We start from the raw sequence: 23,740 nt of genomic DNA on the forward strand, positions 1-23,740 counted from the left end.
AATCTCCCATAATGTATCTTTAAGAAAGATCTAACTAAAAGTGGGTCTGTATCAAGTCCTATTAGTCCTATTGTTTTTTTTGTAATTTTCAGGAAGGTTTTGCTGTTGTAGTTAGTCAGTGGACTCGTGTTTATTTTATGTTATTTTATATTGTTATGATGGTAAGTCAATTTTTAAATAAAACATCTTACTGTTCTGCACCAACCAGGCTAATCGAGACGTGAAGTTAGTTTATAGTGATTGAAAAATCTGCATGTTTTTCAGAGCTTTGAAGATACTTTTTTGCATACAAACTGTGTGATTTGATGATATATTTGGACTAAAAACATATTCAAACTAATTAATGTATCAAAACTTTGCTTCAAATCCCTCTCAAAACTTTTGTTTTTGGAGGGAGATACCTCAAGCTATAAATAAATTGATGTTAGACGCTATCTTTGTCACCTCAATTCATTGCAGTAGGGTCCATTATTCAGAATGTATGTTTCAAAACTTACTGTCCATTTATCATACATATTGAGGCCTAAGTAAATTCTTAATTATTTTCTGTCAACTTCTTTTTCCGCCTTTTAATTGCAGAGTCTTTTGTACATTGACACCCCTTAATGTTCCCAAAACCGCCTAACCATTTGATCAAGAAATAATAACCGCTCCCTCAGTCAAGCTAGCACACAATAAGCAAGCAGACAACTGTTGGTTTGCCAGTTAGTGATACCCTGACATTTTTGCCCAGTGCTTGCCCCTTGGGTGTTTTTCGGGTAATCCAGTATTTTTCTAGTAAGATTGGGTGTCTATATACTTTCCATAAATACCAAATTTGCTATACTTTTATTGAAAATAACCACCCAATAAATCCTTTCGGGACAATGTATCTTTAATTAACCACTTACTATTATAATATATTGAGGAGGAAGGTAGGGGTCAGGGAGGGGTAACCACTGTTAGCTAAGCTTGTTCAAGCAGGATTCTAAATTACTTTCGGGTTAACAAACCAAGAAAAGTGTTAGTCATTTGGCAGATATGAAAAAAAAAAAATTGTTTGACTTGGTAAAATTCTCCACTGTGTTACTTTCAAAATGACCAAAGTATTGTCTTGATAGATGTTAAATAAAAGCCTATACATATTAAATTATTTTATGGTTAGCAAACCAAGAAAAGTGTTAGTCATTTGACAGATATGAAAAAACCCTGTTTGACTTGGTAAAATTCTCCACTTTATTGATAGATGTTAAATAAAAGTCACTTTCTACTTACAGGTTGTTATGAATATTATTGTTGCTTTTGTGTTAGAATCATTTTTGTTTCGTATTCAATACAGACGTCAAATGAAACTTGATGATATGGATGGTAATAAATATATTTATGCTAGTTCTTCTAACATTTTATAGACCTATAATTGTATGATAAGTATACTAATATACTCTCAGTTACAGATAAAATGTTTTAACTGAATAGAATAAATGGTAAATATTTGGATACATGCAGCAAATTTGTAGCATTATGTTGTCATAGTAGCACATTCTCCAATTTTTTCTTGTAGTGGTTTCATTTTGACACTTTGGATTGTCTTGAGTTGTATTTATGTACTGTTTGTTCTGTGTTTTGTTGAACAAATGAATTGAAAAGTCCTACCTTCCTGCACCAACATATTATGAATTGTGCTATGAGGGAAATCTTGTCTTCGTGTCTATTCCAACAGTCGAGAGTTGTTTTAAGTGTATGCTGATGAGTACACAGGTGCAGATAAGTTTTCCATCCCATCCAATTGACAAGACACTGTTTCTTGGCATTCTGCATCACAAGGGAAATCCTGATCTAAGACTTGATGAAGTATTCATTTTCTTAATGTTCATATCTGTGTTTTATTACAGATGACAGTGTATATAGAGTAGAAGTATCATTATCAGAAGAAGAAGTAGATATGTGTGAAAAACCTTTCTCTATTCTATCTGGTCATTTGATTCAATTACAAGCTGATCAACCAGTAAGTCTACACAAACAATTATACTTATATAATTACCTTGGTTAATAAATCAAAGGGGTTGGTTTGCTGAATGGTTTAATGTGTGCGCTTTAGATCACAAGGTCTGTCATTGAGTCAAGTGCTGTGGTTCCGATACACTGCATTATCATTGACAAGGAGTATGGTTGCCTCCCAATCTAGTGGGTTTTCTCCCAACTGATAACAAGACCCATATCCGCAAGCAAATTGTTGTAAGAAAATTGAATCATATGTTAGTCCTGAAATGCCCTAATTTGTGTTGAGTGGACATTAAACTCCATTGTTCTCTCTGTCTCTCTCTCCCTGGTAAATAAATCAGTGACATCAAAGATTATGTTTGGCAATTTTAAGGACAGGGTATCCAGTTTTATAAAAGTTTAAAAACCTGCCTTGATAGAGCTGCCAATCAAATTGAACATTAAAATATACAGGGAGTAGTTTCTGTTCTCTACCACCCAACTGGAAATCATTAGCCCTGTCATCTATGCAAGTTGTGAGTTCATTCCTCCACTTGACAAGGAGTAGAGTTGCTTGCCTAGTTTCCTCTGTGCCATAGTTCTTTATATATTAGACAATCATTATTCCAAATGGTTATGACCTCTATCTGTCATTTCTAGATATGCTTCTCCATAAATTGTTACAATACATAACCCTGTATACCATTTCAGACAAATTGATTAGTCAAGAAGTTCAAGTGATCTGACTTAAAACAAATATGTCAGATGTTAATGTGGTACAAAATAAAAACAAAATATAATAAAAATCTGATTTCTAATGATTCAAGAATGGTTAAATAGACAATAAATCCCCTTTAAATACGAAACAGGAAGTGTTTATCTCCTAAATATATCGTTATTTATTATGTTTTACATTAGCCTAATATTTTTCTCATCAACAGGGAGCTTATGTCTACAAAGGAGAGAGATCTAGAACAAAAGATGATTTTAGTATTAAAATGTATGGTGATGAAGTTAAAGTAAGTTCAATAAATATCAATAAATTGTTTATTTCTGACAAACGTAACCTTTAAACTGAAAGTAGAGTAGGCCTACTAGATGTCAAGGTCACTGGGAATAAGCATTGTGATGGATAACTGTAATTACACACCAGTTTCAATTTTATAGAGCTACTAATCATTTCTATTACATTTAGAAAACTCCCAGGTTTCATTTTATAAGCCCACATTTTCATGTGGACGTATTATGTTGTTGCCCCTGTCCATCCGTCCATTAACATTTTGTTTGTGGACACCCACAGGTCACAATTTTTATGTGATTTTGACGAAACTTGAATCATTGGTTTATATCCTAAAGATCTTGGTTCCTTTTGATATTGACGCAGGTCGGACTGTAACATCCTGGATTATGGCGCCTGATTGTTCGAAAAACAGCTTTTTTAGCTTGTTGTATTGCAAAATGTGAGCGTATCTTGCATGGCAACCGCTTGTTGATAAATATAAAATTGTCGATTCTTATTGGATTTTATGTGTTGATATGTTTTATGCCATATTGGACTAAAAACCAAGGTCCCATCTACACATTGGCATGCACGTAAAAGAACCCTTGACAGTAACCTCTGCATTTTTTCGATGCAGAAAAGTAGAATGTTTAACTCCATTTTATAATGGCTTGACAATCTGTCTGGATATGCAGGTGTTGAGGTGTTTAAAATAAAACTTTATTCTTAAAGATCTGGCCTCATCATTGCCAGTGATCAAAATCATGTTATATTTTTAACTAAATCAGAAGTTGAGCTCCTTTAAATGTATCCATCTTGTTATTACAGACATGGCTATTGGAAATGGACAAGGAGAGAACTAGTATTATAGAAAGTATGAAAGGATTACGTACAAGACAAAGACCAAATTCACTTAATTTAGAACAAAATGGTGTCTCAGAACAATTGGAAGTTAATTGTTAAAAAACAAATTTATCTGTTGCATTAAATATAAACTACCGGTAATAATGGATACCAAAAACTGTAGAGTTCCCTTTAATGGTATTCTGTTGTGATATCTTTGAATAGTTTGCATTACATAAGGCTAAACATTACATAGTCTAAAAGACAACGAAATCCAAATTTCATATGATGTACTTTTAATAAGTCACAAAATATTTATTATATGTATTATTTATAGTAGCAGTACCAGATATATTTTTGTGAATAATACAGATTAATTTGGGGTGCAAACCTTTAACTTGTCGTGTGCATAACTATATATATATATATATATATCAATTAGTCATTTAACTTGAAATGCTTCCGTGATGTTAAATTGGGAAAAGTACATCGAACAAATACAAATTAAATTTTTTCAGTATTGTTTGATGTTAGTATTATTTATATTAAAAAGGTATTGGTGAATGCAAAATTTGAAGTTTAAATTTAATTTGATCCAAACGATATTAAATTATTTATATGTAATAAGGGACCATAGCTGTGGATTCGAACTTCTAAATTTATTATCTTCATCAGGAAATTGCATTTTAGTCCTTCAGGATTGCGATTAAGGGATAATAATTTAATAGGAACTACCAGTAAGCTAATTTTTGTTTTTTCCCCTTGAAAGTTACTCGGATATACATGTATATCTAGTATATTTGTTTTCTAATTTATTGCACTGTGTAATTGCTTAGTCTTATTCTTCCGTATTTTTTGTATATTTTCTTATTTACTGAACCATTATTCATAAGTATGTTGCTATTAATCCATATTCCTGTTTAGATTGCAGAAAAAAGCCAAAATGTTATTAATGCCCAATATTGATCTTAGATGGGTGGGTTTCAAAATCTCCATTAGAAGATATGCTTCAAATGCGACATTATTTTCAGAATTGATACCAATGGGAATAAATGTCACCGTCTACGTTATGTATTTGATTCTTTCTCTCTTAATAAAATAAAATTTTCACCATTCTGACATTTTAAGCTACACTAATACACACTAAAGTTTGAGGGGGAAGGGAGAAATAGGATTTGATTATTGATTATAAATGTTTGTATTATAGTGTACATATATGATATATAAAGTGCTATTTCACATATTGTGCATGTTATACAAAATGAAATAGAACCATGAAGCATCACATTATGTGGATTTCAAGTGTTGTATAAATACATGATATATATCACCAGATAATGGCTTCTACTAATCATCGACTAGAGCAGGCATTTTTGTCAATGTTTCCCAAGCTATTGCAAAAAGTGAGCAAGGAAAGATATGTTATAAATATGGAAAGTCTACAAATCATCTACTTTAATTGGCATTTAGTAATTGAACATATTAACACAAGGTACAATTTTATGGATATACAATTACTGAATTTGATACTAAGCGACGTTTCGACAAGGATACTCTCGTCTTTATCAAGCAAATGATACAAATATGTGAATCATATCCAAAATTTAAATTATTACATAAAAGTTGATCAAGTTATGGATAAGTAAAAGTGATTAAAAAAAAAACACACTTGACATTATTAGCAAGCTGTTTCTGTCAAAATTTCAATTATCCAAAATTCTTGTGATGTTTCAAGAAATCATTTATATTTTGGATGTGATGTGTGGAATATGTATATCTATAACATATTTTTCCTTGCCGGTCACTTTTTACAATACTTATGGGTGTTACTGACAGAAATAACCTCTTGTTAGTGATTAGTGGAACTGCTAGGTAACTATAGTATTTAAGTACCATGTCTTTCATGTTTGATAATCATATATTCAATATTACATCTTTATATTATAATGGTTCATTGGAAGTTTTTTTAAACAATATACAGCTAGTGGTTTGTAATTGTAATTTGATTGTCATTGAAATAAGTTGTTCCACTCAGGTCTCAACTTTCTTGTACTTAGTGCATTGTGATTTAAGGATGTTTGACTCTGATTACGCTTTAGTCATCATTTTTCATATACAGGTATATTTAGTCAGTATATTAATTCTCAATGGTGTTAATCTTCTGATATTCTTTCTCGCCTACATTGTACCTTTTTTCATATTTACATGATGATTTATAGCTTTATGTGAGATTAATTTAAATCTATTTACTTAAAAATAGTGCAGTTTACTATAAAAGAATGGCAATACTATATTACTAGATGCTAGAAAATGGCAATATATGAGTTGATAAAAGGTGTTTTTTTTCACTAAATTTTTGTTAAATTATTTATTTGAGTTGGCTGCCTCAGGTGTAGAAATTAGACAATTGTTCTTGAACTAATTTGCTTTTAAACCAAACTTGACAATTGCCCATGAACTAAATTTGACAAATAAATTTAAATTAGAACTGTGCACAAGATTGAACCTAGGTCAGAACAAAATGTGCCATTTTGAAGAAATAATGTTAGATATATATCTGGGCTTTTACCAAAGGTAAAACAAGTGAATTTTAATACATTTTTGATAAATAAAAATTTGAGCAATCAACGAATATTTAAAAAAAAAATACCTCATGCAGCCAAGACTCTCAAATTAAAATAGCTGCAATAGTATCATGCCCACGAGGGATCTTTGTAATCAAATGTTACAAAAAGGAGCATGTGATCTGATTTCTTGATTCATAAAATTGGTTATGAATGATAATTATGTTGTTTATTTTATGAATTTACCATTTATCAGTAGCCTGTATATTATTTGTTTTCCATCATTGTGTTCATATTATTTTCCCATATATAGTTATTTTTCTTTAATAATGAGAAAAAAAAGGATGTGTAATATATATTTTTGTAAATACTGGCATCTGAACAAATATTTCATTAAAAATTTCTAAACTATCAATTTATCTCTTTAATATCAAAAACTATATAAAACATTATTTTAAAAATTTCCCCAAACAATCAATGACATTTTGACAGTATCAATTTTATTTTATATGTTCGATGTTACATTTTATTATCTGGAATTATATTTAATTATTTGATATTTTTTCCTGTTTCGTAACTATGCTCGGACGTAACGTCATTTTCTTGAATTACATTATATCATATTATATTAATATGGTCTGAAGAGGTTTAAGAGAACTGTAAATTTTAGCCAAAAACATGTGTTTATTTCTTTTTTCAACGTAAGTTTCTATATATATGTCAAACTGTCTCCCTTACAGTTATAAATATAACTGAACCTAATCTCCTTTGATACTTTGCCATTTATTGAAATTCTGATTTGAAATTATAATACTATAGAATTAATTAATACACTATATAACATGAATATGAAAACTGTAAAGTGTCATAAGTGTAATACTCTTATCATATTTACTTCATTTTCTGTTTGTATGTTACATGTATATCTACAGGGTGCTTTTGATTGCTGGGAATCTGAATCAAAACACATATGTAAATGTTGATTCTTTGAAATAAAAATTGTGATAATTCACAGGTGAAACGCAGAGCAAACCTAATTTCTGTTAAATCAGGATTCAGAAAACTGCGACATGAACCTAGGTTTGATTGAATGCTTAAGCGGTGGACACACTAGCCGAATGATTTGGCCCAATAAATCGGTGACGAAATTTGCCTAGTGTGTCCGCTGTCATTTGGCCGAATCAAACATGTTTGATATATTCGGCCGAATTATATTCGCCTGGATGTAGAATTCATTAACCAATCACCACTCATCATCCACCCATAGCGAGAAGTCACATGATTGTTTAATCATGTGACGTAACAGGTGATGCAGTCGACTGCTGAATCGGGCGAAGCATTCGGCTAGTGTGTCCACTCATTTGACCAAATTAAATTTGGCGCTGATTAATTCGGCTAATATGTCCACTGCTTCAGCAATCATCAAAATTTATTTCCTAAATCAATAATATTACAACCAGAACATTTATAGATTAACTACTTATGATAATTTTGCTAGAACAAGGTATTTATTTGTTGTTTTTTTTTTAAACTTTGTACATTCCTCATAATAGTCAATTAGTAATTAAATGAATTTATAGACATATTATACCAGTGATTCTCTTTGTAATAAACATTGATTTTATACATATTAAACATTGGTGAGTTTCTTTGATAAATTGGGAAAAGAATGATTTTATGCCTTCCAATCAAGTCCAGTGCACGTAATAGGGTGACTGGAATTATTGTTGTTTTATAATATACATTTGTGGTGGCTTCAAGACTAATATTTACACAAAAACACAACAAATTGGTGCACCTAAAGACAGAATATTGTGCCATCCATTGCTGTTCATTCTGTGCAGCATAATATTAATAATTGAAAAGGGAAGAATGATGAACCAGGGTATCTTTTGATCCAAAATGTTCCCCATATGCATATAGCAGAATGATAAATACTATAATTGTTAATGACGTGTTATGATTTCATTTCCTGGAGACCTCCAGATGTCACTGTTGAGCTTCCCATTGTTGTGGTGTTAACGTTTTCATCTGAAAGGCGTGGACTGTTTTCATTTCTTCAGCTATTGTTGAATTTACTAACCTTAAATATAATTAGTAATAGATATGTGGTCAATAATACAAATGAAGTGATCTTTTCTTATCTATTTTGAAGAACTTAACATACCCTTTAGAGAGCACCATACAAAGTTACAACATGCAATAGCATGACTGATTACATTTATAGCTAAATAAAGTCTAAAACCAAAACCACCAACATCCACTTAACACAACTAGGTCCACGAAAAGTTGAACTTGTTTTTTTGTTGCATTATTTAGCTTGAGCGTGAACCCAGGCCTGTTAACCAATGGGAGGAAACTTGATAACACCAAGAAGACCAAAGGGGTATTGACATTTAAACCTCAGTCCTTAGAATAAGTTTAAATGGATTTCATATAATTCTGATATATAGACTAACCTATGTCGTTGTAGGAGAGGTTTGCCTTCAAATAATGGTGACACAATCATTGCTTGAAATTTAGAACCACATCCATCAGATAAGTCTTCTAATTGCTGGAAAAAAATAATAAAAGTACAATATCCAGATTGTTATGATATGGGTGGTCTCTTCTAATTAATTTGAAACGAAAAGAATTTATAACAATCCATGCTCTGCAAACAGCTTGAACAATCACAACCTCACCTGTTGTATACATAATGTCCCATCATTCATTGTTTACTAAAGACTAGTCGAAAGCCCCTTACTAATAAACAGAAATTGTAGTCGGAAGTCCACATAATCGTGTCGGACTGTATATTTCTAGTTCAATTACTAAATGTCATTATTTAAACAATTTGAATTTACAATAACAAACAAAGTAGCATGATATTGAATTATTGATAATAAAATAATTATAATGTGAAGCAGTATAATGCTAGAATACATACTAAAAATGTTGTTTTTAATTCAGATTTCAGTTTCTCCTCAATCTGGGCTTGTATAGCAGACATATTCTTGAAATAAATTGCAATTCCTTCGATAACTAATTGTATTAACCCTGAAATTACAAGAAACGCGAGAAAATTAATAATTTTAGTAAACACGTGGGTAGATTACAAAGTTTTGTCGGTTAAAATATAAGTAACGTAAATCTAAATAATATAAATAATAAATAATTGAATTATATTCAATAGATGAAATAAAAAATCAATGTGATTGATTATGATTGTGAAATCGATCAAAAATATATTTATAAGGTAGAGGAAGTAAGGATTGTAGAAAAAAGAAGATATCATTTCGATGCCTGGTTTTTATTTCGTTTCAGTCCTTTTCCCGTGATTCTAATATTTGGAATAAAACATTGACAGCTACGTCACTTCCGTAAACATTAAAGCCACGTGTTGCTACTATAAATAGAAATCAAAAGTTTTTTTTTTTTAAACAGCAAATTAGCTTGTTTTGGTGTTGTTTTAAAGGCCATGAAGGACAATGATTTTGGACCATAACTATTTTAGTACTTTGTGGATTATCATATTATTTCACTTTGGCTATTGCAGTATTTGTAATAAAAGAAATGTTTATACTATTAATCATTTTAGACAAAAATGTTATACAAGTGAATTGATTACAGATTTTAAAGATTGGACATTTCCTAATTCATTCTCACTCAGTAAACATTTTCCAATAGATCTAGAAGAAAGAAATTATGTTAGGAAAGTAAAAGATGTCCTGTTTTCAAAAGTATATCCTACGCCATTGAAAACACAGGTTCAACTGGTTGCCTTTTCTAGTGATGTTCTTTCTAATGTACTAGATTTAGATAGTTGTGTAGCAAAGCAAGCCAATTTTGTTAAATTTGCTAGTGGCTCATTTCTTCCTAGTGAATCTATACCATTATCACATCGCTATGGAGGACATCAGTTTGGCTATTGGGCAGATCAGCTTGGTGATGGTCGAGCTGTTTCTTTGGGAGAGTATTTAAATAGATATGGTGATCTATGGGAACTACAATTGAAAGGTTCAGGCAAAACTCCGTATTCCAGAAGGGGGGATGGCAGAGCTGTTCTGAGGTCATCTATCAGGGAATTTCTTTGTAGTGAAGCTATGTATCATCTAAGTAAATATTTTATTTTAAATCTAGCATTTATTATAATTAAAGTTTATGTCAGCACTTAAGTGATGTTCTTGTGTTTATCATTACCATGTTTGACCTCTTATTCCTATTTTATTACTTACACGATAATGACTTTTTCTCCGGTTAAATCCAAAGACTAGGGTTGATAATGTGACCCAAAACATAACATAGAAAATCAGAGTAAAAAGAGAGAGAGAGAGAGAGAGAGAGAGAGGGTTTAATGTCGACTACTCAACACAAACTAGGTCATTTTGGGACTAATACATGGGTCAATTTTATTTCAGTTATTCACTAGCACATAGGGTTCTTTAGCAGTGGAAGGAAACCGGAGGACACAGAGAAAATCCACGAGGTCGGACGGGCATGTGCAACTAAGCGGGGAATCGAAAAAAACAAAAAGCCACTGGACTCAATAAACAGTCCTTAATTAGGATCAAAACCTCATAAGAGAGTAAACATACCTTGACTCTTGCATAACATCAGTAACAAACTATCTTCTTTTTCCCAAAATACATGTATCAATTATCTCTTGAAATAAATCATAAATTTACAATGTCATTTGATTCATACCAAGTTTATTGAGTAAAATTATTGATAAAACTGACCTGTATAAAAATAATATAAATTCCATTCCCCATTCTCTCATTTCAGATATTCCAACGAGTAGAGCTGCTGCTATTGTTGTCAGTGATGACGAGGTGCCAAGAGACATGTTTTATGATGGTCATCCACAGATAGAAAGAGCTGCTGTTGTTCTCCGTTTAGCGAAATCTTGGTTTAGAATTGGATCGCTAGAAATATTAGAAAAATCTGGAGAGATAGAACTTTTGAAACAATTAGTAGATTTCATAATTAAGCATCATTTTCCATCTATAAATGAGGGAGATGTAGATAAATATGTTGACTTTTATTGGAATGTTGTGAATCAGACAGCATCTTTAATAGCCTTATGGCAGAGTGTAGGCTTTGCACATGGGGTTTGTAATACTGATAATTTCAGTCTATTGTCAATCATAATTGATTATGGTCCTTTTGGATTTTTGGATGAATACAACCCAGGTTTTGTTCCGAATACTTCAGATGATGAAGGTAGATACAGTTATGAAAACCAACCAGACATCGGTAAATTTAATTTAAAGAAGCTACAAACAGCTATATCACCATTATTAACTGAAAAACAAAAACAGTCAACAGATGATGTGCTCAAACAGTATTCTGTGATTTACAAAACTAAATTCATGGATATATTTCGAAGGAAATTGGGTTTGATCACAGAAGAATCAGATGATGAAAACCTTGTTGCAATTCTTTTAAAAATGATGGAAGAAACTGGGTCAGATTTCACCATGACCTTCTGTAACATTGGTGAAATTTCTCTTAACAATTTATCTAAAAATAATATATCTAAAAATTTATGGGCCTTATTTACGTTAAAGAAGCATAAATGGTTCAAGGACTGGAAAAATATGTATTTGGATCGAATTAAAAGACAAAATACCTCTGATAGACAGAGACAAATACTGATGAAACAAACAAATCCCAGATATATTTTAAGAAATTGGATGGCTCAACTGGCAATAACAAAAGCTGAGAAAAACGATTTCTCTGAAGTGAGAAAGATTCTCAGAATTTTAACTGACCCTTTTTCTATTCAAAAAGAAGCAGAAGATTCACACTACGCTTTAAAACCACCATCTTGGTCAAAACAGTTGAAAGTTAGTTGTTCATCGTGAATAAATTAGATTATTTGTACCGGTACACCAGTTTCTTGTGCGTTTTTCTTGATCAACAACCATGTAACTATGTGTACATGATTTTAAAAGAGAGAGAGAACTATGGTTTCACATCTACATGACATTTTTTGGGACTAAGATATGTTTAGTAGCTGACTCTAATTCTTGTCACATACAAACCTGTGTGATCAAACCATGATTTGCATACACAAGAGATACTACAAGATTTAAAATTTAAAATGCACTACACTTACTTTGGCTTACATCATCATACTTGATCAATTTGACGGTTAAATTTTAGTATCCAGTTTAGAATCATATGAAAAAGAAATACTATATAGATAATCACTTAAAAAGATGTGGCTATAGCGAAAGTAAGGGGGGGGGCATACATGTAAAGTTGGAAGAGTTGACGTTGACCTGTGAGGGGGTCGGCGGGGGGGGGGGGGGGGGCTTAAGACCATGATACTATAATGATTGCTGATTAGTAAAGTCTCTTTCCTGAAATAATACAGACATACAAATTGCTTTGAATATCTCAATTTGTTATTGTCTTCCTCTATTTTTATTGAATCTTGAGAAATTAAATGAAGGAAACTGGATCAACTTTTACTGAAAAATACATTTTTAAAATGGGACTAAGAAGTTATGAAATTATATGAAATGGGGTTTAACATCCTACTGTTCTGCTCCAACTCTGGAGTGGTGAATCTTTCTATCCTACACCTTAATTAGTTTGACTTCACAACTAGACTCCATTATTAAAATAGGCATGACTAAGTCTGAATTTGTGCCTGACATTATTTCCAGATGGTCATCCTGAGGTTAGGGGGTGGGAAGGATAAAATTATGACACTCCATTGATCTGGATCGAAAATAAAATTGTGAATTTCACCAGATTTTATGTGTTAATTTATTTTTTGGGTTGACAATCTGTCTTTTTTCCACATTTTACGTCCATAGTCTATAAAGCCAGTGTTGATTATAACAAATTTTATGTTCCACTGTTGCCACAGTAAAAAACGAAACAAAATGATTTAAACAGGCCACCTTATATTTCAAAACAAATTTAAATGGATGGCGTTTGCCCATCAAGAAGGAAAATAATCCAGGTATAATATCAATCTAAATAATACATCAGATCATTTTATTTTGACATTCATTAAAAAAATTGTTTAATTCCTCTAAAGTACATTTTTTTATTTCAAAATAGCCCTGAGCTTTAAAGGTTTAATACTATTAATTGGAATGGTGTTTATCTATAATCTGTCCGATAAAAACTTGATTATTATGTAAATTTATGTTCTAAAAGATCACAAACTGTGTTATGTCTTCTCCTAATCGGGGGATCACGTGGCTAAGTAGGTAAGACGCTGGCTCGCTAGCCAGGAGGTTGGGTGTTCGATCCCTGCATTGTCCGAGAAAGTTCATCCAGATTTTCCGGTGTGGTTCCCCCTTGTCAGTGATGCAGGACAGAGGGCCTGACAAGGACAGCTGTCTAGTCCTTTGGATGGGACGAAAAACCGAGGTCCCGTGTATACATTGGAATGCAGGTAAAAGATCCCTTGGCAGTTGGAATTCGATATAAGAGTAGGCGCTAGTGCCGCTGCCCGGGCAAAATTTCCCTCATAGCACACTGTATGACGTATGCCCGTCTTCATTAGCCCAGCATAGGAGCAGAACAGTAGGACGTTAAACCCCATTTCATTTCATTTGTCTTCTCCTAATCACTGAATAGTTAAGAGTTGTCGGCCCATGTTGCGCCAAGGGAGGTAATTGATGTTCCTCCTGAGAAAAAAATGGCGTCTGCTTTGAAGAAGGTTATTGTGAATATTTTTGTTGCAGTTCCGATTAATCGAGCCTGCAATCGTTATTTATCAAGCAGGTCAGTAGATATCGTTGGTATATTATTATCGTGTTAATAAAGTGTTATTAAAATTTCTAATTAACGCTTCATAATTGATTACAGCCGACCAACTCAAAATGTCGAATGTCAACAACAAGATTTTGTTTACGTTCAGCTCTGAATGAAAGTCTCATTACACTCGCCCTGTATGTTCAGGAACCGTCCCATTGAATTCTTATCGAAAAACTTTCGAACCCAAGTCAATTTTACTGGACAACTTTTTACTGCTACGTAAACGGTAGTGAATTAACGCCTGTACAATGTCAATATAAAAAAGGGAACATTTGATTTTTCTGAGAAAATAAGTATGTGCGACACAATGAACATGCTGTTAAAAATACGTCCCCTTCTGCTAAACAGCTTGGCAGAAACCATTAAAATCTAATATAGGGTAATGCACAAATTTGTAACTAGGACCTGGAGGTCCCGTGTTTGATCCCTACATTGGCAGAGAAAGTTCATCCAGATTTTCCGGCGTAACTCCCCCTTGTCAATGATGCAGGACGGAAGGCCTGACAAGGACAGCTGTCTAGTCGTTTGGATGGGATGGAAAACCGAGGTCCGAGGTACCATGTACACATTGGCGTGCACGTAAAAGTTCCCTTGACACTGACAGTTGGAATTCGATATAAGAGTAGGTCGTAGTGCCACAGTCCGGCCAAAATTTCCCTTATAGCACACTGTGTGGCGATGCCCGCCATCATTAGCCCGGTTCGGAGCAGAACAGTAGTATGTGAAACCGCGTTTCATTTCATTTCATTTCCTGTACATTGTACAGGTGTTCACAGGGACTGACAAGCGACCGTTTACCAGTAAAAAGTTGCCCAGTAAATTTGACTGGGCTTCAAAAGTTTTTCGACAAGGATTCAATATTTCCTGAATGTACAGGGCGAGTATAATGAGACCTACGTTCAGAGCTGAACTATTTACGTACAAGAGTGTGTGTCTTATGAATACGTTGATAATTTATTTATAGTAATTAGAAATATTCTTCAGTCCTATGATTTTTCATATATTAGGCCATATTAGAATATACAATAATTAGGCCCTACTTATCATTGAATATTTGGGTGTCGACAATCAATAGCATTTTTTGCAGCTGTGCCATTTCTAATTTCTTGGAAGATATTACTGTCACATAGTATAAGAATATCATGGGCCCTAAAATAAATTGCACAGTCTATTATTAAATAAAAGCAGGGTATGTGGCAGTGAAATGGTCCAAGGCATTGTTTTGCAGATCATATAGGCCTGAACTCAACCTATATCATGTTCATGTAGTTGAACTGTCACAGGACATTCAACATGAATTTAGGCCTATTAGGTACAAGCCTACTTTGACAATGTCCATGTTTAAAATAATGGTAATTTTGATTATTCTGATGAACAGACGTAGATATCAGCACCACCATCTTGATAATAAGGAGTACAGTGTCATGTGTTTTGTGAATTGAATGTTCTGTCAACTGAGTTAAGTTTGTAGTTACACAAACAATGAGAAAGGAAGAAAATGTCATCATGAATTTCATAATGCTCTTGTTTAGAATCATTTGCCAAGGGGAGAGGTCAGTATACCAAGACTTGTGCAATCAGTGTAGTCAATCATACAATCTAACATTACTAGAGTCATTTTCCTAACATTGCAGGGATTTTGTAGGTCATTTCGTGGTAGACCTATTCCTCTGACCGCCAAAAATGCATGTACTTCCAAATTAATGAAATAAAGATGAGTTGTGTCGATTTCATTTACAGGCTTGCAAAGGTTGGAATTCTAGAAACACCTAAAGATCATGGAAAATCCTACGAAACTGGTCAGGTGGGTTATTTATTAAATTAGATTATTGAAAGGCGATATAAAATAAATATTCAGCTTCCATGGTATCATTGTTTTTTGTTGTTTTTTTTTAATAAAAAACGTCATCATTGACAACTGTGTGTTGATATTTCCTGTATGAAAAGGAGGTAACTGTATTAAACATTTCTTACTGGATTTGAAAGTGTCCAATAGGCTCAGTTATCAATTAAATGACTCTATAACTGTGTGAAACTACTTGTATGTGGTGGTAATTGATTAATGGCAACACTTGGCACAAACATCCACAGGAGTGAGGGCTTGAGTGCCATAAATTTACAAGTAAATGTAACTGGTAATTCCCTTAACCTTAAATGCTATTATTATAAAAAAGCATTTAAATTTTAGAGGATTCTTTGCATTTACATTTAAGTAGTTCAAGATGTAATAATGTCATACATTTCCCTGTAAAAACAATAAAAAACAAATTAATGTCAAATTTAAAATAACAGTGAACCTGCTTTGATACTCCGGTCATGCTATACATGCATAATATAATCAAAACTTAATGAAAATTGACACTGAACTTATAAAATATGTATTTCTTTATCTCTATGGCAGCTCTTTCTACATAAAATATTTGGATATAGAGGAGTTATCTTGTTTCCATGGTTAGCAAGAGTTTATGACAGAGACACTGCTACAAAAACAGAAGAAAAGTAAGCACTTCTAACACATAAGAAACTATTTCAGCTTCTGTATTCTACATGTTTTAGAATTGGAAATAAATCATTCATCCAGCTGGTTTCTGTTTCTGCACTTTTAAATTACCACTTAAAAGTTTGTTCAGAAGTGGTGCTTATCCCTGAGCACTGTTATCATTAATTTAGTTAGATTATCATTAATTTAATTAGATTATCATTAATTTATTTATTGGTAGAAGTGTGGATGAACAGACAACATCAATTGGTAAAGAGGTGAAGGGTAAAAATCATCTACATTATCAAGTCCTCATGGATTCGAGAGACAGTCCACATATTGTAAGATTTTTATTCATAATGTTCTTTTATTCTGTATCATGTTGCAATAGATACTGTAGCATTCTCCGTAAGCTAATTAATTAATTAATTTTGAAAATCTTGTCCTCCTGTAAAAGAAGAGAGATCATCGCTGATTTTTGGATTGTGAATTTGATTGTTATTTTGAGGGGTATGAAAAACACAAAATCAAACTTTAAATGAACTGAAATAGGTAACGAAAATAAAATGGGGTTTAACGTCCTACTTTTCTGCATCTACTGGGATAATGAAGAAGGTCATATGCCATATTGACCTCCAGGCTAGCATCTTATTCAATGAGCCACGAAATATATAACAATCAGCAGTCTGTTTTCAGAATTTTATACATTTGCAATAGTGCGTCCTGAACTTTCTTTTATGTCATATGTTATATTCTTGTTGTGCTCTGGCAATAAAACTTAACTATGCTTTGTGTGACGTAAAGGTTTTTGTTATTCTTATTCAGTATTTTATTACAGAGAGCACAAACGGAAGCTGTAACATTTTTAGGCAATCCAAGTGATACCAGATCTTTATATACTATACCAGGTAATTGAATTAGATTCACTTTTAAGTCACTTACTCACTCACCTCTCCAATCTCCCTTGTCTCACTCGCTTTAGTCGCTTACTTGGTTAATTACAGGTCACCGGAAAAGCATCAATTTTTTTAAAAATAATGCAAGTAATTATGTCAACATATCCTTTCTCCGTGGTTAGTCGTAAATTTCCGTCAATATGCAATCTGTGACGTCATTTTAGTCCTTCTGCACATAGAAAATGACTAGAATATGAGCAGAAGGACTAAAATGACGTCACAGATTGTTTATTTATGGAAAGTTACGACTACCCACGGAGAATGGCAGAAATTACTAATGTTGAAATTTACCTGTTGCAGGTAATATTGACATTCGGGTTCGTGTTATACTTTTAATGGAAAGGATATGTTGACATAATTACTTGCATTATTTAAAAAAATTATGAACCTTTTCCGGTGACCTTTAAGCACTAGCTCTGGTAGTGGGAGGGATACTTTTTGTGAAAACTGAAAAAAAAAGAAAACACAGAAATTCCACTTGAAAGTTGAAACAAAAGTCAGGTTTTAAAATGGAATTTCACCAAAAAGGCCATTTTCTGCAAATATTCGATCATTGACATGTATTTATCCGATGTTTATAACAACAGTTAATATAAATGTGACCACTCAGAGATACCAAATTAAAGAAGATAATAATGTAATTCATCACAGTCTTGGATTTATTTAATATAATATGTCTTGAATTCCAAAAAAGTTTTATTACTGTATGATGTACACATGTTAAGAATTATTAAGCTTAGTTAAAAACAAAAAGGAATGGAAATAGAATTTAATTTGTTTGATTGCATCAGACCATTAGAAATGCATACAATATTTGCTAACAAAATAACTGATGTAAAGTATTGTAGTGATGTTAAGCTCCATTCATCACTGTTACAGGCTTTGAATTAAACTTGTTTCTATTTTAGGTTTAGACTATGTAGCTCATGAGGACATCTTACCATACTTGAGTGTTGAAAGATCCCCAATAGAACATGAACTTTTCGACCAGTTTTTAATATATGACCCTGAAAGCTGTAAGTGTTAAATAGAATTTTATATCTTTGTTAGTGCTTGTAATTATTGGCATATTGTGTTACTGGAAATTTTGCTAATAATAAATGGAAATTATGTCATGGCAGATTGTTTGTTGCAGCTCCATCTTTTACATCAAGTGAAACATTAAGAGCGTGGCAAAATAAAAATCAGCCTTGGTTACAATTATCAGATGTTCATCGAGAAACAACAGAAAACATACGAGTAACAGTCATACCTTTCTTCATGGGATGTAGGGTAAGTAATTTACAAGTTACAGTCATACCTTTCTTCATGGGATGTAGAGTAAGTAATATATGTGTCAACTATCTTTCTTGTAGCATATGGAAATTAATCTTGATTATTTTTAAGCAACATTTAGTAATTGATTGAGAATAACGAATGACATAATTATATGGAATACAAGTTGTTTAAAGATGCATTATGTAAGATTTAGATAAAGAGATGGTCATTCTTGCTATAATAGTTGAAAAATAGATAATTCAAAATTAATATATTGATAATTTCATTCAAATTACTTTATTCTGAGAGACACTATCATCACAGTTTGAAGTTTTGATAAAAATTGTTTATTATTGTAGCAACGTTACTTGTTAATTGAGACTCAGCCTAGCTTATCTTTTTTAAATTAAATCATTAAATGGCATTCATATTTTAATCTGTTTACATCTGCACCATCAGATGCTTTAGAGAGTTGATTATAAGCTTGTCATATGAATAAATGTCTACATAATAATTTGTATAACATTTGAAGCCAAAATAAAAACCTGTAATAGGCAGATTTAGTTCTTACATAATGCATCTTTAAAAGTTGATTTCTGGTGATGTTTTGACCAGTGTTCAAACGTTGCCAGAAAATTTTTTTTATGTAACTTGTATTCCAATCTGATTAAAATACAGATCTATATTTCGTTTCGTTTTTTTATACTTTCGATGGCCTACACTACATGAAGATCTGATCGGTTGTAGTGATAGGTTGTGGCAGAGGTCATACGAACGGCCTTTGCCCCTATGATGTCAGACATTTGATTAACCAATCGGCATTGATGTTACTAGTGGATTACCCACAGTTCCGTGCAAAACATGCCTAAAGCTCGCCGTAACAGACCGTTTCATTGGCTAATCCCTCAGACCCTTACACCATTCAGAGCACGTCAATGATAACAACTCTTCCATATCCTAGTGTAGTAGTGTCAAAATTTTGAACTATAAAAACAAAACGAAATAGGATCTAAGTTTTAATCAGATTGCTTGTATTCCGTATAATTGTGTCATATGTTATTAATCTGGAGTTAGAAACTTTTTATGAGCAGCAAATTATACAAACCCAAGTATAATCTCCTACTTCTCAGTTTATTTATTTCTATTCCAGGAATCGCAACAAGTAAATGATTACTGGGTAAGTAATATTATCGTATTTCTCAAGCAATCTAAAAGCATCATCTTAAAGACACGTGGATAACCACTGATTGTTTAACCAGTTACTATACTAGCAATTAGAAAATATGTCTCAAGAAATTGGCTACTTATTGCCTTTAATGTAAGGCTCGAAATGACCTTTTAATATGTTTCTGTTTAACCCCAGATGCTAAAAGTAGAAGAGTGATTTATAGATCATAATGGCAGGAGTGCATTAGTGATAATGCAAGTTATTCTTAAGAATATTTTATTGTGAAAGTTTGCTGTTTTTACTTTTACAGTGGAGATATTGTGTAAGATTACAGAATTTTGGAGAAGAGAGAGTTCAGATACGAGAAAGACATTGGAGAATATTTTCAATATCTGGTACACTAGAAACAGTGAGAGGAGTGGGTGTGGGGGGACATGTGCAGGTAACATAGATATAAATATTTATTTTCTTATTTACTTTGGTTTAATATTTAAAGATGTTTTGGAACAAGTATTTATCAATATATATTTATACATATATTTAAAGGAGTAGCCCCAGATGTCTTAGGACACTGTTATTAAAGTTGTTATAATAATGCAAATCAAATGCCAAAATGTAAAGAAATAAGCTGATTATTTGGCTTGAAATTTTTAAATCAAAGTATTGAGTCATTCAGAAATGATAGCTAGATTTGCTTAACTTGTTATTGTTATTACAATTTTAACATCCACTACATTACACATGATATTGTGGACATGATGATTAAATTAAGATTATTTATATATGAAGGAGGCATAAATAAGGTAAAAACATAAAAAATAGTTCTTTTATACAAAAATGCAACTTCACAGATTTCGTTTTTCAGTTATCCTGACAAATATATATATCCAACCCACATGTAAACTGAAAGCTTCAGATGTTTGCACAGGAAATGAAAAATTTAATGTTGTCGAAACAAGATGTCCATTGTTTTTATTTATGTAATTTTGATAACCATTTTTTCAGGTTCAGGAGCCTATTTTATCAACTGAGCAGCCGGCTTTTCAGTACAGTAGCCATATCGCTTTACAAGCTCCAAGTGGTCATATGTGGTATGTATGCAAAATCTTATTGTAAATTTTATGGTATCAGTAGATATATTGTAAAGCATTAAAGTACTATTTATATTATTATATCGTAGATGCTGGAAACATGTGATCCATTTTATGATTTATATGATTATTTTTTCAGAACACATGATACCATTTTCAGTATAATTTTATATGTTATCTTTCAGGGGAACTTTCAAAATGGAGAGACAAGATGGAACTGTATTTGACTGTAAAATACCACAATTTTCTTTAGAAAGTAAATCAGAAGAAGCAAATAATCCAAATAGTTTTTTAGGAAGTTAGATCAAATGATTGTTAAAATGTATTTTTATTGTGATATTATTACATTGATTTTTAATGTAAAAACAAAAAGTATGATTGGTAATAGATGTGTATAGATGTGTGAAGATGTAACAAAGTGTATCTGATAATATCTATCCTTTTTTTTAATACAGATCTTTACTGTAAAAAGAAATATGTTTTCTTCACATGTGATCATTTAATTTTAGTTGAACATCTGTATCTGGAAGTTGTAGGAAGTCCATAATTATCTTTTCTGTGATCAATGAGATTTTGTCATATGTCAATATCACAAATTTATAGGAAATCTAGTATAATAAAATCCTGTCTAAAACTGGATGAAGATAAATGATTGAATTAAATTTCTAATTGTCTTAGCAAGGACAATGAACCACTGCTATCTAATAATAATAACTACAAAGTGAAGTGATAAACAGATAGTACTGGATATTATTAATAATCTAGATGACATTTTTATTAATTTAATTGTGCCATCTAGACACTTCTCTCTTACTATAAAACTTGATTAATTTACATTGCTGATTTATGTACATTTCTTTGTTCACATATTTATTGTCATCATGAAATTCCAGTGAAGCATGGTTGGTCATATTAATTTCTTACCTTTGTGTTCACATAATTATCTTGCCAAATAAAGGACAATATTGATTCTGTTCATTACTTAAGTACCATTTACATACCACTCTAATAATAACAGTGTAGAAGGTTCTGTAAATTTAGTCACCCTGCGTTCACATATTTATGTTATTAAGCAATTGACAATGTTTGTCTTCTCTTAAAGATACATTAGTTAAAGAGTTTAATAAAGAGTTGGTCATTCTTGCTATAATAATTCAAAAATAGATGATAAAAAAGAAAATATAGAAAATTTCAGTCAAATTACTTCATTCTGAGCCAAATTATCACTGTTTATTGTTTTGACAAGATGTGTGCATAGTGGTAACTAGCGCACTGGTATATTCGCAACTTAGCCTCGCTTTCCCATTTTTAAATTAAATTTTTAAATGGCGAACTGTTCTAATCTAGTTAAAATCACGAGTATCCGATGCCATCGAGAGTTGAGTATGGTCTGGATAAGTTAACAAATGTGTAATTAATAGTTTAAATAACATTTCAGGCCTAAAGAAAGACCTGCAATAGGCAGATTTACCTCTTGCATAATGTATGTTTAAAGGGATATAATGCAAAAACTCAATTATGAGGGGTTTTTCCCCTTCTGTTGATAGGTTAGTATTGATGCCATGACAAATCCCTAACAAAAATGTTATGTGACTGACAAATATTAAAATCAAAAAATGTAGTTCAAATTTCATGTTATTTGTCTGGAAGAGTTTTTTTTTAATAAACCATGTTCAGATTGATGTTGGAGTCATATGTTGAGCAGTTGAGAACAAACGCTAAATATAGATAGTCATGTGATGCAAAGTCCAGCCCTGTGTCACTCCTGATGTGATGTTCCACACAAACCAGTCAGATCTTAATGAAGTGGATGACATCAAAAATGTAAAGAAACAAAATTTTGAGGTGTATTTTGATCAGACAGTTATAGTTACCTCCCATGCCTTGTGTTAAATAACTATTACATGATCTATTATCAAAACCAAGAAACCACAGAGATGCTTCCAGTTTATTAATATCATAAAAGATATTAATTCCTGGTTTCATTAATTTCATTTTGAATACTACAAAAGCTATGTTTAGATAAACACCCATGAAATTATAAAAACATGTTTGTCTAGATTTTATTTGTTAATGTTCTTAGAGTACCAGTATGTGTTGATTTTTTAATATGTTACATGTCATTCATTGTGTTGCCATATAAATTTGTAATAGCACCATTGAGCAGCACGCTGTGTTGTATGTCAGTCACTATGACTCACTCTGTAAATGCATTATCACATTACATATTTTTGTTTTATTCAATGTGTTTAAGTTCTCCTTTTTTAATTTTTCTTTTTTGGACTTATGAAATATTTCATTTATTCTATAAATGAATTATTACTTAAATAATTACCGGTACATTTGTGATTCAAAATAAGGATATAATTTGACAGTTTGCCAATTTCTTTTTCTGTTTATTAAAGTATTAGGTTATGTGTTCATATGTCATATATTTTGTAGTATATAAATTAGAAATAGGATACAATTTGAAAAGTAACTCATGTTATTGCTATGGATATTTATGAGTGTTCATTTATCAGTCTATGAATGTGTGTATTCCAATTGAATATATAGTGAAATTTAAAAATATTCTTGTTATCGAGCAAATGTACATAAAATTGTTATAAAAATATAAATAATGCATTTTGTTTTGTTATTTTTTAAAACCCTTTTA

The 23,740-nt window shown here is 31.8% G+C and overlaps 3 protein-coding genes across 5 annotated transcripts in view; all 3 read left to right on the plus strand.

Moving 5' to 3' along the window:
- LOC126824724 (two pore channel protein 1) overlaps positions 1-8,258 on the plus strand; it is a 33,444-nt gene extending 25,186 nt beyond the window's left edge. For both annotated transcript variants that reach the window (XM_050554064.2, XM_050554065.2), the window contains exons 21-25: positions 93-161; positions 1,257-1,347; positions 1,872-1,984; positions 2,901-2,978; positions 3,788-8,258. In XM_050554064.2, the coding sequence (XP_050410021.1) occupies positions 93-161; positions 1,257-1,347; positions 1,872-1,984; positions 2,901-2,978; positions 3,788-3,922 (486 nt within the window). In that variant the 3' untranslated portion in view covers positions 3,923-8,258. The remainder of the gene's footprint in view (positions 1-92; positions 162-1,256; positions 1,348-1,871; positions 1,985-2,900; positions 2,979-3,787) is intronic.
- Positions 8,259-9,795: 1,537 nt separating this feature from the next.
- LOC126824731 (protein adenylyltransferase SelO, mitochondrial) lies at positions 9,796-12,240 on the plus strand. Of its 2 annotated transcripts, XM_050554073.1 has the most exons (2): positions 9,796-10,464; positions 11,134-12,240. In XM_050554073.1, exons 1-2 carry the CDS (start codon positions 9,837-9,839, stop codon positions 12,213-12,215), a joined length of 1,710 nt encoding a protein of 569 aa, XP_050410030.1. In that variant the 5' UTR covers positions 9,796-9,836; the 3' UTR covers positions 12,216-12,240. The 2 variants fall into 2 exon arrangements, with proteins under 2 accessions (XP_050410030.1, XP_050410031.1); XM_050554074.1 differs by lacking the exon at positions 9,796-10,464 and having other exon boundaries at positions 10,549-12,240.
- A 1,253-nt stretch (positions 12,241-13,493) lies between these two features.
- Positions 13,494-23,707, plus strand: LOC126824732 (polymerase delta-interacting protein 2). The gene is made up of 11 exons (XM_050554075.2): positions 13,494-14,100; positions 15,874-15,937; positions 16,535-16,632; positions 16,854-16,953; positions 17,451-17,520; positions 18,477-18,584; positions 18,704-18,840; positions 19,976-20,002; positions 20,304-20,435; positions 20,999-21,084; positions 21,270-23,707. The coding sequence occupies exons 1-11, from the start codon at positions 14,015-14,017 to the stop codon at positions 21,385-21,387; spliced, it is 1,026 nt and encodes a 341-aa protein (XP_050410032.1). The 5' UTR covers positions 13,494-14,014; the 3' UTR covers positions 21,388-23,707.
- The last annotated feature ends 33 nt before the right edge of the window (positions 23,708-23,740 follow it).

The sequence above is a fragment of the Patella vulgata genome, chromosome 6 (genome assembly GCF_932274485.2).
Source record: "Patella vulgata chromosome 6, xgPatVulg1.2, whole genome shotgun sequence".
NCBI classification, from domain to species: Eukaryota; Metazoa; Mollusca; class Gastropoda; family Patellidae; genus Patella; species Patella vulgata.